Raw genomic sequence first — 14,615 nt, 5'->3', positions numbered from 1 at the left:
TAGGCATTTATTTTCATTGCTACACATTGGCTTACGGTCGAAGTCAACCATTTATTGTACTTCCATTAAACTCAATAAGATATTCATCGACTTTTATTTGTTAACTTAACAATAAATTAAATAAAATGTCGTTCGATACAATTCCAAAAGATTTGCGAGGTCTTCGTGCGTGTTTGGTGTGCTCATTGGTCAAGGTATGTTCGAAATTAATTGTGTTGAATGTCTTATTTCTCTATGTTCATCTCAAATTTTAATCAATTTACATATTGTATCGGCTCTTTTAGTCATTCGACCAATTTGAAATGGATGGTTGCGATAATTGCGAAGAATTTTTGCGCATGAAAAACAACAAAGACAATGTCTATGACTGTACCAGCAACAATTTTGATGGTTTAATTGCGGTGATGAGTCCCGAAGACAGCTGGGTTTGCAAATGGCAACGTATAAGTAAGTATTTCATTTTTCGCATGAAATTAATTTGTTCGGCATTTGTTTAAAAAAACATCTTTTGTCTTGGTCACATGACATTTTCTAACAAAAACAATTTCGTTTCCAATTTTAGATCGGTTTACGAAAGGAATTTATGCAATTTCGGTGTCAGGCCGTTTACCCAAAACCATTGTTAGAGATATGAAAAACAGGGGTATTCCATATCGACCACGAGATACGAGCCAACGATAATCATCCAAAAGTGAAAATGGCTTTGACATTTTAAGCAAATAACCGATAAATTCAATCCACGAAACGGCAGACGTAAATCGATTATGCTTATAGAAATGAAAATGTTAAAATTAATTTAAGGCTGAAATAAATGTACATGTAAAGAATAAGAATTTCTAAACCAATTAAAAATGTTATGTTTTATTTCATCGGTAGGAGGCGAAGGGGTGAGATTATATCGATAAAACGAGTAAATATTTTTAAAATGATGTGCTCGTATTGCCATATGGCAACAGTTAGTGTTCTTTTACTTGAATTTCATCAATAAAATTACAAAGTGATCAATTTAAAAATTCCCTGTATTTTTCCATGTAATTTAAAACGAAAAGAAACATGAATATTCAAAAAACAAATGTATCGATATGAATCAAAATGAGTGAGTGTCATATCGTCTCTTCAGATGGCGCTGTTGCTATAGAAAAGCCACTGTTCAATTTCTATTGTACTATTTTGTTAGAGAACTGTCAGTAAAACGCTTGAATTGCGTAGATTTCACAGAAACAATTGCGTGTGATTAAATGACAACAAATTATTCAGAAATCGTTTATAGATAAATTGTATGAAGTAGACAGATCAATAATGAGTTTTAATTTTGGAAATACAAGTGCCATTGGCACTAGTACGCCAGCAAAACGTATGTATATTTAATAAAAAGAAATTTCCCTCCAAATGTAATATCGAGTGTTTTTGGTTATGTTTAAATTCGATTGTATATTTATCAAAATTGCATTAGCCGCGTTCGGAAATTTATCATTCAATACACCGGCAACATCGGCACCGCCAGCCTTTGGAACACCAGCCGCAACACAAGCCACTGGATTCGGGGCAGCACCAAGCTTCGGACAATCTCCATTCGGTGGATCAAGTTAGTGAACAAAATTCATTATTTCATCAATTTGTGAAATTATCCGTTGTGAAATATATCGATGAATCATATGTTGTTGTCAATTATTTGTTTACCTCAAACATGAACAGTGAGTGTAAAAAATACGTATTGATTATTTTTAGGCTTTGGCGCACCAACAACATCCGCTCCAGCATTTGGTGGTTTTAATACAACCACCACATCGGCAGCGACCGGATTAGGTGGTACTACATTCACAGGATTTGGACAAACGGCGCCAGCCACGTCTGGTAAGTGGCAGCAAATAAATTATTTGAATTTCTCTTTGAGTTTCTCAGAAATCATTTACTTTTTTAGCGCAAACAGCATTTGGTGCTGCTTTCGGAAGTACATTAGGAGGTTTTGGCACATCGTCAGCAGCTCCATCATTTTCATTCAATACACCCTCGTTCGGACAACCAACCACACAGACATCAACCGGTTTTGGTGGTTTTGGTTCAAGTGAGTAAAAGCTATAAAAATTGGTAACTTTTCGACTGGGAAAATGATTTTTATTACATTCAATCGCATACTTTGCAATTAAAAATAAAATATTGAACTAAACCTCTAGATATTATAATTGGTTGACTAGAACAAATGTTCAATGTTTAAAATATTTCCAAAATTAAGTGAAATAAAAATAACATATCTTTCCATTCGACAGCATTCGGTAAGCCACCATTGGGCGGTGGATTTGGAACATTCGGTCAAACATCAACCCTGCCAACATTGGGTCAACAACAACAATTGGGACAACCGCAACCACCATTGAATCCGGACGAAGCGTTTGCTGAATCAATTTATAATGTTAATATATTCGGAGATGAACGAGACATAGTCATTGCCAAATGGAACTATTTGCAAGCCATGTGGGGCAACGGGAGAGCATTCTATGCGAAAAATTTACCGCCGGTTGAAATAACACCGCAAAACGTACGTACCACATTCATTTTCGAAAAAAATTTATGATTTTTTTTAAATAATTGAATAAATTGTTACAGTTTTTGTGTCGCTTCAAAGCGATTGGCTACAATAAAATTCCCGGCAAAGACAATAAAATGGGTTTGGTTTCGATGATTGTAAAAAAATCGGAAAATGATATGCGCACACAACAAGAAGCATTCAAAGCACAATTGCATCAAATTTTCGGCAATAAACCAACAATAACAGTCAATATCGATAGCATTGAACCATTACTGAATGATAAATGTCAAGTTGTAATTTATGTTCAAGAAAAATCACAAGTGTCAAATGAAATAAAGCGCATCGCATCAACTGAGGTGAATAATTTCCTGAATCAACCAATGACAAAGTCACAACTAACCAATTCCGGTATTGATGAGGTGATTGCACTCATTTCACCCGATGAAGATCAACTCAAAGAGTATCTAGATAAACCGCCAAAAGGAATCGATCCACGTATGTGGAATCAGGCAAAACAAGATAATCCGGATCTAAAGGTATTCATACCGGTGCCAATTATTGGATTTGCCGAACTAAAGCGACGCATCAAATGCCAAGAAAAAGAAACCGAAATGCATTCATTGTATATAGCTAAAGTTCGCAGAGATTTAGAAGAAATGAAACAGAAAAACATCGATGCAATGGCCAAAATATCAGCACACAAACGCAAATTGGCCGATTTAAGTCATAACATTTTGGATGTACGATCAACATTTTTCTTTTTATAAATTGATTTTATTCATTAAATTTTTCTTTTGTGTCACTTTTTAATGCAGATTATTGTGAAACAAGAGATAACACGAAAAGTTGGCGTAGCACTGTCACCAGAAGAGGAAAAACTTCGCAGTAAATTAGAAAATATGCAAGCATTAGTATCGGCACCAACACAATATAAAGGCCTTTTGAGCGAATTACTCTCACAAATGAGAATGCAACGAAATCAATGGAACTTAGCAAATCCAGTCGATTATGCATTGGAACCAGGTTTGTACTGAAAAATTGTGTTTTTTTTTTGTCACAACTTGTTTAAGAGAAAGACTCAAGCATTCAAATTCCAATTTTTTCTGCAGATTCGGTTGAAGAAATGAAAGCGTTCTTGTCGATGCAACAAAAGGCGATGTCGTGTCTCATCGAAACAGTCAACAAAGACAAGGATACCATTAAGAATATTCAAGAAAAGCTCAGTGAATTAGTGAATTAAAAGTCTGAAAGTCACTTTCATCTTTGCGCAAGAGATTGAAGTGAACATTTTATTTTCCAAACAATGTTTAACACATATAAAAGTTGTCAATTGTTTAAAGTTAAATTTGCCAAATGAATTTTTTTTGTCAATAATTTCCGTTCAAATAAATCCAACAATAAAAGAAAAAACTAAAATATAATTCAAATTACAAGAAAATATGTTATAAGCGATAAATTAATCTTTTGAAAAACTCGATTGTGTGCCATTTTAATCGATGTTGTTTTGAAGTCGTGGTAAAATATCCATTGTTTGTTTTACATCAAAAATCCAATCGCTTTCTTCGTTGGTTGTTTTTGGATTATCGACGGATAATTCATTAATGTCGTCTTCTTCAGTAAGCGTTTCGTCAATGCTATTGGACTTTTGATCACCAGATTGACGTGAGACGCGTTCTAATAATCCAGTTAAATGTCTTTTAAATCGTTCAAAGTCAAATGGTGCCACATCAAGTGTTGGATCATCATCGGCAACCCCATTTTTATTCTTTTTTAATGGACCAACATAAGTCAAAATATTTAAGCCAGCCGCTGTCATCTCTTCCCAACTCTATTCCGACAAAATCACGTCATTAAATCATTTGATTACAAAAATGAAAAAAAAAAAATCGATTTCACCTGCTGTGGATAATCAGTCACAGTACTCATTAGCGCCGAACGTAAAGTATCACAACCTTTTGGTGGCACATCAATTAATTTAATCAATCCATTTACACATGCCAACCCACACGACAAATCGCATTGGATCCTTACAACGCCAAAAATTATAAATAAAATAAAGATTCACACAATTAGTTTGGAGGAGCAAAATACACATATATATATCCAAATTTACTTTGATAAATTTTGTTTAGCATTCTCTAAAGTTTGAATGTGGGTCATTAGCTCTTGGTGTGTTGTTTTTAAGAATGTCACTATACTGTCGATTGAACCGGTTTTTTTGTCATCCAATTTCGTGAAATACCTTCGTTCCAGCAATCGCATTCGTATTGTACAATTTTTCAATTTTTCCTACAAAATACAAAAGAACGTGTGTCAATTAAATGTGAAATGAATAAATTAATTTTCGTCGGTTGAATAAATGCTCACCCGCACAATTTGTACTTTTTCATAGGATTTATAATGAATGTCAACAAGAGTAATCAATGCGGTTACCGGTAATGGCGAACTGTTCGTAATTCGAATCTTTGGCGTTGTATATTTCTCAATTCGATCAACAATCGATTCTAAAATCGGTGCAATTGTTGGTAAATGGTCCGATTGAAGCCTACGAGAAAATTGCATTTTATAAAAATGAACTTATTTTTTCTCTTGTGTGTCATCATCTCACCTAAATCGATTGGAATTCTTTGCAGCGACAATGGTAACAATTTTTCCCGAGTAAATTGACTTGAATCCGATTGCATTGTGTGTGGGCTCAATTGGAAAATCGTTTGCAAATAATTGATCGATGGTTGGTACGGTAGTCTGATTTACTGTAATCGTCAATTTGATGGCGGAATCTTTTTGAGGTATACACGTTTTAAAGAACATTTTCAATGGTAAATCTATTGTTTTTTCAATGACACGTGGAATTGTGTGTTTATTTATGAAAGATGTGACCGCTACAACCGATTTACTGGCAATATCACAACTGTTTTCCATATAAAAACACGTTTCAATAATTTCGCTTTGATTTGCATTCATTTGTTGAAATGAATGTATTGCTTTGTTGGCCGTTAACGGTTCCGAACAATAGAATTGTACTTGAATTTGCTCCAAATTGGTTTGTGCATGTAGTTTTACGGTGGCTCGCACCATTTTCATATCATCAGGCGATACAATGGTGCTTGGCATTTTTGTCGAGTATTTACATTGTTCGAGAGTTGAATCAATGGAAAAATCAACATTCAAATCACGTTCGGCCGATGCATTGATCGACGACATATCCGTAAAATCAATGCCAGCTTTAATTTCTTTTTCCAATTCGATCAGTTCGGTTTGTGTTTTTTCAAAATTAAGTTTTTGCATATTTAACGGTGGCACTTGAAACATTTGCGGATCGGAACCCAAATAGGATATAGCCATTTTACCAGTTTCGCTCAATGTACAGATTGCACCAGGCAAACCGTTTACATTCGTTCGACAAATTGCCATTGGAACGTACGACAATTGTGCCGCCCAAATTAATTGAGACGTATTATAAATTAAGATTGTTCCACTTTCTGACACAACAGTTATTATCAAACGAGCATCCGGTTCTGTGAACAAGGAAATCAAAATTGAATGTCAAAAAAAAAACGAAATCACAAAAAATCCCAAATCATACCATAATACCATCCAGCAACAAATGAACAAAAACACATAGGTACATAGTCCAATCGTTTGATAAATTTAATATTTGACGTATCCGATATGGCATAGAGTAAATTCTCACATAAAACTAATATCAGATTTTCATTGCTGTAACGGAAATATAGTGGATAAATGTGTTCAAAAATTGACCATTGAAATTGACTGATTGTTAAAAGTGGAAGAAATAAAATATCGGATCAAGTTACTCTGAAATTTGTTGAATTTGAAGGTCCAACGAAAATTCGCCAATGCAAACCGACCAAACCGGAAACGGTAGGCTACTTCTTTGTGTGTCCACCGATTGGCCTAAATCTTGGTATCGATAACATTCCAAATCGCAGTATGAAGACACCGTAAGGAAAGTATCAGTTCGTGAATTAAAAACCATTTTCGATGGAATGTGCCGTTCACCGGTCAAAGTGGTTTCGTAAGCAATCCCATCCTGTTCATAAAATGTTAGCGTACTATCCATGTGGGTGATACAAAAGAATTCACGACTTTTATAACCACCAAAATGACCATGACACATTGAAAACGCAGCTTTATTGAGTTTATGCTCAAAACAAAGGTTCAATTTAAACTGAGCTCCTGCCAGATAGAAAAAAAAATATTTCAAACAATATGTTCGTGTGGAAAGCGATTTACAGCGATTACAAACCGTGTTCAGCAAGCCCCTCTGTCAAATGCAATGAATAAATGGACAGTTTCATCGAATGTAAAATGGCTAATTGTCGTTTTCGTTCATTTGCAGCACCTCTAAAAGAACAATAAAATTTATTTAAAATAAAAAGTCAAATGCAAAAAACTAAACAATTTATTACATAATAAATTTTCCAGACGATAACTGTATGATGGGATCGGTTAATTTAATTTCAAGCAATTGATCGGTGGGCCTAAAACCAGAGGTGGGCTCTTCATCTTCAGTTTCGTCGGTCATCGTTGCATTTGGCTGGAAAATGCTGACATAGCCCGAATGAGATGCAACAATTACGTAATCCTTTTCATTTTCTTCGACACCAAAACGACAACAATGCAATAGCTGTGCATCGTAATTCGATTGAAAGTCCGGACACTGTGCTGACCACCATGTACATACTTTAAACAATGACATTTTTCTACTAATTCTAGCTTTATTTTCAAACAAACAGAAACGACACAACAAAGAAAAAGAACAAGTTCAACGCAGGTAATTAATCGATTTTATTTCGTTGTAACAAACAAGTGTTTTCATAAAAAATGACCACATTTGTTTGTTTCTCATGTACGTACGGCTTTGTTCATTTGCACCGAATCATACATATATCCATGGAAACGGTTTGTTTATCAAATGTACGGTCGTTATAGTGACATGAAACACATTCTCTTTTCGGCGGTTTAAATTCAAACATTTTATTTCTTTGTCGATTTGTTTTTCCTGTGATGGTTTTTTTTCCTTCGTAATCTATTGTATTTATACATGCTTACGCTTATTTGCTAATTAATTCCAAATACTTATTCGTAGAATGGGACAGTCAATTGAAATTATTTGTTTATGTTCAGAGCAAAAGTGTGCACACTCACACTCACAATACAAATCGCGCAAACGATTGTTGTTGTTGCTTACACTCATATCGCGACCAATCATTAATTTCCTAGAACAAAGGCAACGCTTATGGCTTCGATTGTTTTGTTACCAATTTACTATAAATACCATGGTAAAAATAATAATATCCAGTGTGATAGATTTGAACAAATTAACACAAAAAATGACTACATTTGGTGTGAATTTTCAATTGGAAACCATTCATTTTACATAATATTCAACTTAAGAGAAATAGCTTGCTGTGAAAGAAACAATGGTTTCTTCACGTTTTTTTTATCTTCTTTTTCCTCAATCGAGTCACGTGGGGATTCGAATATGTGGGGGCGATTTAAATTTTCTTTTTAACGAAAATCACATTTAGCATTCAATAGGTCGAATCACTTTCACAATCAGGATAATCTCATACTTTAGCCAATTCAATATTGCGATGCATCAAATGATTTCGATCATAAATACGCAATTTACTTGATGGCTAATATAATTGATTGATTGGCATGAACTGAAACACAATACACTAGACACACATACAATTTTAATAGCAACAGCGAAATTATGGGGCTTCTTTTACAAGGCTATTATTCACATGCCCGAGAAATTGTTCATTTTATGAAAAATAAAAAAGAAATATGAAAATTTTATGAACGTTTTCTTTCATATGACTTCATTTGTAGCTCGTTCGCGAAACGGTTGTCTTCATTTTTGTCAGTTATACAAGTGATATTAAATTTGACAGTGGTTTTTCTTGTGTTCACTTAATTTTCGATCATTACGATCATTTACCATCGACAGTTTATAGATTATGACTTTAATCAAATATAACAATAAATAATTAAAGAAAATTCGTTGAAAATAAAAAAAATTGTTGTAGTTTTCTCTACATTTTTCATCGGAATATTTTACATTTGCTGCAGTGTTATTTTTTCACTCATCTGTGCACTAATGGATACGTGTGTGAATCAATTGACCATGAAAAATTATCAAATTGTATTGAATGCATTTAGTGTACAGTATCGAAATTGGAGCGTTAGTCAAATATTTCCATGTCGATGGGTTTTGGCGAAACAGTGTTATGCTGGTGATTCCAATCAATTTTCGGAAATAGTGTCCATTCCAGCGACAATAACTCAAAATACATTGTTGGCAAATGGTCAATATGCATTTTCGATGGCAGTACTATTGGTGATGATACTGTTGCTCTTTGGTCGGGCGACAAAATCCATCACCAAAGAAGATTCGTTAGCATACTTATTCAAGGATTTGATGGCATTATTAAAATTACTGCATTGGAAAAATTGCGATTATTCAAACATTGCATTCACCACCAGTTGTTTCTTAATATTTATTGTGCTGTTACCATTGCTATTGACACTGTGGCTATGCATGCTGTGCTATCGCCAATATATTCATTATATGATCAAAGTGAGTGTGCATTTTGCTTGTATACTTGTGTGTATCTGCCTGTTTTCCTGTCGTTACAAAGCAGCTTACGAGCGAATTTCATGTGTGGCTTTGGTTCTATTTTTCTTTTTGTTTGTTAATTTTTAGAGAAAATATGGCGATAAATTTCGTGGATTTTTGGATGGTTCCGATGCTGTTTGGGCGCTTGAAGATGATTTTGCAAAGAGCGTTATAAATATAATGGGAATGGTGGAAATCGATTGTGAGAAACATGTACAAAACAAAACACCAACGACATTGTTTGACATTGATTGTGATGCCGGTAACATTCTATTGGCATTACGAAAAAGGCTTTCATTACGCTTTCTCGGCGATTACAAACCATTTCCAAAGCTATTTTATAAACGATGCAAAGAGCATGGCTACTCATTTTGGACCAATGAAAACGAATGCACAATCGAGGATTATATTCGGTAAGTGGTTTTATATTCATGCGAAATATGTTAAAAGTAGGACGGGGTGTTGAATTTTCGGATTGATTTATGCACAACAAAAATGTATATATGTACGCAATTTGTACCGATTTATTACGAAAATATTCACATACCAAATATGTATCATATGAAAATGTATGAGAATACAAATTTTTGTTTACATGCACATTTACATTTAGATTTATGCCAAATATACCCGAAGCTGAAAAGCAAACCAATAACAGGAAATATATTGAAACGGCATTCGGTGTACTCTGCAATATGCCATTAATGAATAATCATTCGGCAACATGGGAAATTCTTGTTTCAAAACGCCAAATTACCGATTACAACAACGAAGGCAATCTAACTGCACACATTCCGGTAATTTTCAATTAAATCATATCCTCGCTTGCAATACCATTCCGTTCTATGCATTATTTAAATCAGCACCAGCATCATAAATATTTTGGTGGCATATATTATTTTCAGATACTCTTTCGTTATTTTCAGGTGCTTTTCAGAATACATCATTCTTTAGGCGATGGTGTTGCATTGCTTCGTTTATTTTTGGAAACCATTGCTGATCGTGAACAATCGAAAAAGCATCTATGGGCAAATTGCGTAAGAGCCAGACAAAAGTTGAAAACATATTTTGAGAATGAATTCAATCCGCCCGAATTTGAGCAGAAATTTTACATAAAATCGTTGCTTGCCATGAATGCCAGAGAAATTCAACGTTTATGGAATCGCATTAAATTGAATATGCTGGAGTTTGGCAAGAAATGTACGATAATTTTCATGTCACCCGCTTCAATTATTCATCAAGGATTCTTTAAGAAGATCGACAAAAATGCATTGCATCAACATAAATTGACGGGCGAAAAAGTACTTTGAATTATTTTTTTTTCGTTTTTCTTAAATTTAAATCGATTGATTAATGTGCATTGTACATCTCTGTTTTGGGGTTAGATTGTTTGCTGGCGCTTTGAAACTGACGATGATCTTAATCTTCTCGACACTATGAAATCAATCAAACGGAATTTTCAAGGCGTTCGATTTTCCGACGTTTTGCTCTCGGCTTTATCGATTAGCTTCCAAAATTATTTCGAATCAAAAGGAAACCATATACCAAACACAATGACAGCTGTATTACCAGCACGAATTGAAGCTGAAGGTAGATGGCCAATAAAATTTTAACACGTGATCACTGTGAATGATGAAAAGCAATGTCATTTTATACAATTAGAATTTCACTGTTCATTTCTGTCTCTTCTTCAAAATAAAGGTGCACAGCTTAAGCTTCAAAATAAATTTTCGGTTGGACTGCAAACGTTACCGATTCGAGGAAAACGATACCCAAAAAATCAAGCATCTCAATTCCACGTCAAACTGATGGAAGTTAAGAAATACTCGGATCTATTGCGAAATTCTCCCGATTATTATGTAAATTTAAATACGAATGTTTTTTTTTCTCTGTTATTTCAGTGTTGTTATAATTAGTGTATATTGTAGGTAAACTATTGGATAATGTCATTTCTAACGGCGTTGTTGCCCGAATCGATGTTGACCAGCCTGACAGAGAGCGTTCACAGTACGATTGCAGTGAGTAATTTACCAGGGCCGCAAACGATAACATACATAAGTGGTTATCGAATAAGTAACATGACCTTTTGGTTGCCACACCGCGGTTCCACTGGTATCGGCATTTCAATTTTATCATATGGTTATAAATTGCAACTTGGTTTGATTGCCGATCGAGCTGTGATTTCGAATCAATTCGATGCTCAACGAATATTAGAAAATGCTGTTAACGAAATTCGTGTGGCCTCAAAAAAACACAATCTCAAACGAAACAGTGTCGCCTTTTGAAAAGTTAAAAAAATAAAAAAAAATAAACACAAATTTATGCCCATACGTTGTAAGAATCGTACGTATATTTGAATAGAGAACACAGGGAATTTGAATTCGTTTGTAAAAGGCGTTTGGTGTATTAAACATAATTTTCTTTTCCTATTTTTTTTTTTTGTTGTTGTTGAATCAAACAAATAAAGTATAGCCTATTACCTATGTGCGCATCTGTATAGTTTGAATTTTTCGTTGTTGTTTTTTTATTGCATTTGGTGCGTATTGTTGTTATTGTTATTTTGATATGCATAAATGCAAAACAATGCCGTTTGATGCTCAAAGAACAATGCAGCTACAAGAAACGATAAATCGTAACGGGAACACACGAAGTTTTCGATTCCTATTCATTAACACAATGCATACTGTCGATGCATTCGATGCGAACGAGATTAAAAGCGTACAATATTACACACGGCAACTAAAACATAAATGATATTTGAAAGAAGCAAACAAAAAACTGATGCACATTGTATGTGTGTGAATATTATATAAAATGCCATGGTGAGTATTTTACTATGTTCCAGAAGTGTTCTGTATCGAAAATGGAAAGGGAAAAACTTATGATTGTTAACAATAATTAGATTCGCCAGAGTTTTTTCTTTCTGCGCTAGAAGTGTGTACAGATCTGTCGAGTAGATTCAATGGATTTGAAGATTTATTTGAAATTCGTGTTCAATTGCTTGCAATGCAGTTTAGTGGATAATTGTAGGCGGCATGTGTTAGTATCCGAATATTGAAATAAGCGCTTACAATTTGTTGTTGCAGGTTTCGTTTTTTGATATTCATGGCAATATTTCGCCGTACTTCAGTTCTGTGGATGTTTTTTTTTTTGCGATTTGTCACTATTGCCAATGACCAGTGACCATATTACAACAATTGACATCATTTTGGATGGACAACACATACCGTTGGTGCCGTTTACACTTTTCACAAATCTCCCACTTAGTATACCATTGTTCCGATATGAACAGTCCATTGTTCACCGCAAAATCTATTGAAATGCATCAGTTTTTTTTTTGTTTCTCACAAACAATTTTCTGCTTTTGATGATTTGTTACATCAAATCACTAATTTGCTATGAAATATGATGCGTTTCTACTGCTTGTCAAATGGCGCACCTGGTTTCATTGTTGTGTACGCCTTTAATTCAGCTTCTATAAAGTAACGGGAGGAAAAACCACCCATCTTTGAAAAGAAAAAGCAACTCCAAATTACTGAACCTCTTTCGAATCAGAAATTGGTCAATATTATTTTCTGATTCGGTTATACATTGCGTGCTGAAAACTTAGCATTTATGAAATGGGATCACTCTTAATGGTCCAGAATGAGAAAGAACTTTTAAGTTGAACGAAAATTGATGTCGATATTTATATGGAAAGAAGAACAATTAAGAAAAAGCAACAAGAATATTTTGGAGCAAAAAAACATTGCACTCTGGTCCAACAAATGGAATAATATGCGTTTTCGATTCATGAAATAGTTATCAAATGGGAAAAGTTTGTAGTCGAAAAAGTAGTTTGAAGCGCAAAAAGTTCATTGAAATAAGAGAGAGAGAAAAAAAATCGTCGGCATTTTGCCTAAAACAAAATTGATGCAATCAAAGTATAAAAAATTATAACAATAAATCTCATCGGAAGCGCCCGAATGTCAAGTGCAACTAAATGTATATATTATTTTGAAGTTGGACGCATTTGGCGAGGGATAGGAATTCTTTACTCTCTTTATAGTTTCAAAAGCATCTAACAGCAGTCTGTGCCACAGATGTTATGTCCTTGAGTAAAATATACTCCATTTCATTTAACATTCAACATTTTCAACCTATTTTAAAACACAAGGATCCAGAAAAAAACGCGCACATCTTGCATTATTGCAAAAAAATATAAAAACCGAAAGTGTGTGCATTAATTCAACCTTTGACCCGCATTGTTGAATCAAAAGCTTGTGAAAAATTGTCATTCCGGGCCACGTCGTTTTTGTGGGCTGCACATTTTTTTGCGCCTCAAATTTTATGTTTTGGATTGGAATAAAGTCAAATCGGGTCGAGCGCATTCAAACAAATAAAATTCGTGATGCCATATCGCATTTGGTTGTGAAACTTTTTCATTTGATTGTTACAATTGGAATGCATCCAATACAATGTGCCCTTTTTTTGTGTGTGTAGATTTTGTTTCATCATTTTTCGTCCAATTTCCTTTCTCAACTGATTCGATGAAGCATATGAACACCGCCTGTTCATTTCATGTGTTGAAGCAAATTATTTGAGTCGTTAGAACAATTTGGTGCCAAAACAATTTAATTTTCCAGTGAATGTTCAAAAGCATGAAAGTCTTCATCTTTATGCTGGCCAGTTTATTAGCTGCTAGTACTTAGAAATTTAATTGATTTTTATCAGATATTAACAATTATTGGATCAAATCCCACAAACTATAATCGAATAAATATGCAGCAAAAAGAAACGAAATAGACTACAAATCGTATCCAGTATTGTTCTGAATGTTTGGCACGTACCATACGTAAAATGAATGATAAACGAAATAGAGACAAGGAACAGTTCGCACAGTCAATATGGACGCACTTCATGAAAAGGTTCATGTCACTTTGGCATTCATCATAGATCACGTATCGTCTATACATGCGATACATAACGATGATGGTGTTTAATTCGCATCGAAAAAGCTGAAAAAAAAAACGAAATAAACTAGCGTTCGATTGATTGTTGTCCACGCACAAAAGCACTGATGTAGCGAAGGAGGAAAGAAGTGAAGAAGACAGAGAGATATAGAGGAAGAGAAAAGAGAGAGAGGGAGGGAGGGAAGATAGTAGCGGAATTATTTATCTGTCATCCGTTTGGTTTTAATTAACAATTACGCGTCGATGGCACAATCTTGATTGTAACTTGTACACACTATATCAACTTTTCAAATAACTACACTAGTCAAGTTCAACTATCAACATTTCATCATTTTCATTTCACATTTATTGATTTTATTCTTCACTTGCGTGTATTTCAAATACAAAATAAGTGTGCAAGAAACAGTGGCGAAGAGGAAAGCGACACAGAGAACAACAACAAGAAGAAAAAAAACGAGAAAAAAATATATCGTGAGCGGAATAA

The 14,615-nt window shown here is 34.3% G+C and overlaps 4 protein-coding genes across 4 annotated transcripts; 3 read left to right on the top strand and 1 right to left on the bottom strand.

The window, feature by feature from the left end:
- The first annotated feature begins 7 nt into the window (after window positions 1-7).
- On the top strand, window positions 8-852 carry LOC116345344 (transcription elongation factor SPT4). The gene is made up of 3 exons (XM_031774618.1): window positions 8-194; window positions 285-447; window positions 563-852. The coding sequence occupies exons 1-3, from the start codon at window positions 126-128 to the stop codon at window positions 679-681; spliced, it is 351 nt and encodes a 116-aa protein (XP_031630478.1). The 5' UTR covers window positions 8-125; the 3' UTR covers window positions 682-852.
- A 336-nt stretch (window positions 853-1,188) lies between these two features.
- LOC116345194 (probable nucleoporin Nup54) lies at window positions 1,189-3,954 on the top strand. The gene is made up of 8 exons (XM_031774374.1): window positions 1,189-1,354; window positions 1,454-1,585; window positions 1,729-1,854; window positions 1,922-2,065; window positions 2,268-2,536; window positions 2,605-3,267; window positions 3,343-3,550; window positions 3,637-3,954. The coding sequence occupies exons 1-8, from the start codon at window positions 1,300-1,302 to the stop codon at window positions 3,765-3,767; spliced, it is 1,728 nt and encodes a 575-aa protein (XP_031630234.1). The 5' UTR covers window positions 1,189-1,299; the 3' UTR covers window positions 3,768-3,954.
- On the bottom strand, window positions 3,859-7,342 carry LOC116345192 (protein PTHB1). The gene is made up of 9 exons (XM_031774372.1): window positions 6,961-7,342; window positions 6,798-6,895; window positions 6,346-6,727; window positions 6,114-6,247; window positions 5,136-6,045; window positions 4,895-5,072; window positions 4,641-4,816; window positions 4,424-4,553; window positions 3,859-4,355 (listed from the first exon to the last, which is right to left on the bottom strand). The coding sequence occupies exons 1-9, from the start codon at window positions 7,248-7,250 to the stop codon at window positions 4,017-4,019; spliced, it is 2,637 nt and encodes an 878-aa protein (XP_031630232.1). The 5' UTR covers window positions 7,251-7,342; the 3' UTR covers window positions 3,859-4,016.
- A 1,079-nt stretch (window positions 7,343-8,421) lies between these two features.
- On the top strand, window positions 8,422-11,608 carry LOC116345193. Its single transcript, XM_031774373.1, has 7 exons — window positions 8,422-9,140; window positions 9,267-9,592; window positions 9,793-9,976; window positions 10,106-10,480; window positions 10,565-10,769; window positions 10,881-11,038; window positions 11,108-11,608. Exons 1-7 carry the CDS (start codon window positions 8,661-8,663, stop codon window positions 11,462-11,464), a joined length of 2,085 nt encoding a protein of 694 aa, XP_031630233.1. The 5' UTR covers window positions 8,422-8,660; the 3' UTR covers window positions 11,465-11,608.
- The last annotated feature ends 3,007 nt before the right edge of the window (window positions 11,609-14,615 follow it).

This window comes from Contarinia nasturtii, unplaced genomic scaffold (assembly GCF_009176525.2).
Source record: "Contarinia nasturtii isolate CC-2019 unplaced genomic scaffold, AAFC_CNas_1.1 Cnas_scaffold_1240, whole genome shotgun sequence".
NCBI lineage: Eukaryota > Metazoa > Arthropoda > Insecta > Diptera > Cecidomyiidae > Contarinia > Contarinia nasturtii.
The sequence above is the reverse complement of the archived record's forward strand: the minus strand, read 5'-3'. Positions and strand labels throughout refer to the sequence as shown.

What these genes read in the sequence shown, in the direction of transcription:
- LOC116345344 (XM_031774618.1), top strand. Translation starts at nt 126, where the DNA reads ATGTCGTTCGATACAATTCCAAAAGATTTGCGAGGTCTTCGTGCGTGT. An exon ending in TGGTGTGCTCATTGGTCAAG is followed by an intron (nt 195 to 284) that starts GTATGTTCGAAA and finishes CGGCTCTTTTAG; the next exon opens with TCATTCGACCAATTTGAAAT. An exon ending in TTGCAAATGGCAACGTATAA is followed by an intron (nt 448 to 562) that starts GTAAGTATTTCA and finishes TTCCAATTTTAG; the next exon opens with ATCGGTTTACGAAAGGAATT.
- LOC116345192 (XM_031774372.1), bottom strand. Translation starts at nt 7,250, where the DNA reads ATGTCATTGTTTAAAGTATGTACATGGTGGTCAGCACAGTGTCCGGAC. An exon ending in TCGTCTGGAAAATTTATTAT is followed by an intron (nt 6,896 to 6,960) that starts GTAATAAATTGT and finishes TTGTTCTTTTAG; the next exon opens with AGGTGCTGCAAATGAACGAA. An exon ending in TGTTGCTGGATGGTATTATG is followed by an intron (nt 6,046 to 6,113) that starts GTATGATTTGGG and finishes CCTTGTTCACAG; the next exon opens with AACCGGATGCTCGTTTGATA.
- LOC116345193 (XM_031774373.1), top strand. Translation starts at nt 8,661, where the DNA reads ATGGATACGTGTGTGAATCAATTGACCATGAAAAATTATCAAATTGTA. An exon ending in ATATTCATTATATGATCAAA is followed by an intron (nt 9,141 to 9,266) that starts GTGAGTGTGCAT and finishes GTTAATTTTTAG; the next exon opens with AGAAAATATGGCGATAAATT. An exon ending in ACAATCGAGGATTATATTCG is followed by an intron (nt 9,593 to 9,792) that starts GTAAGTGGTTTT and finishes ATTTACATTTAG; the next exon opens with ATTTATGCCAAATATACCCG.
- LOC116345194 (XM_031774374.1), top strand. Translation starts at nt 1,300, where the DNA reads ATGAGTTTTAATTTTGGAAATACAAGTGCCATTGGCACTAGTACGCCA. An exon ending in AACGGCGCCAGCCACGTCTG is followed by an intron (nt 1,855 to 1,921) that starts GTAAGTGGCAGC and finishes TTACTTTTTTAG; the next exon opens with CGCAAACAGCATTTGGTGCT. An exon ending in CGATTATGCATTGGAACCAG is followed by an intron (nt 3,551 to 3,636) that starts GTTTGTACTGAA and finishes TTTTTTCTGCAG; the next exon opens with ATTCGGTTGAAGAAATGAAA.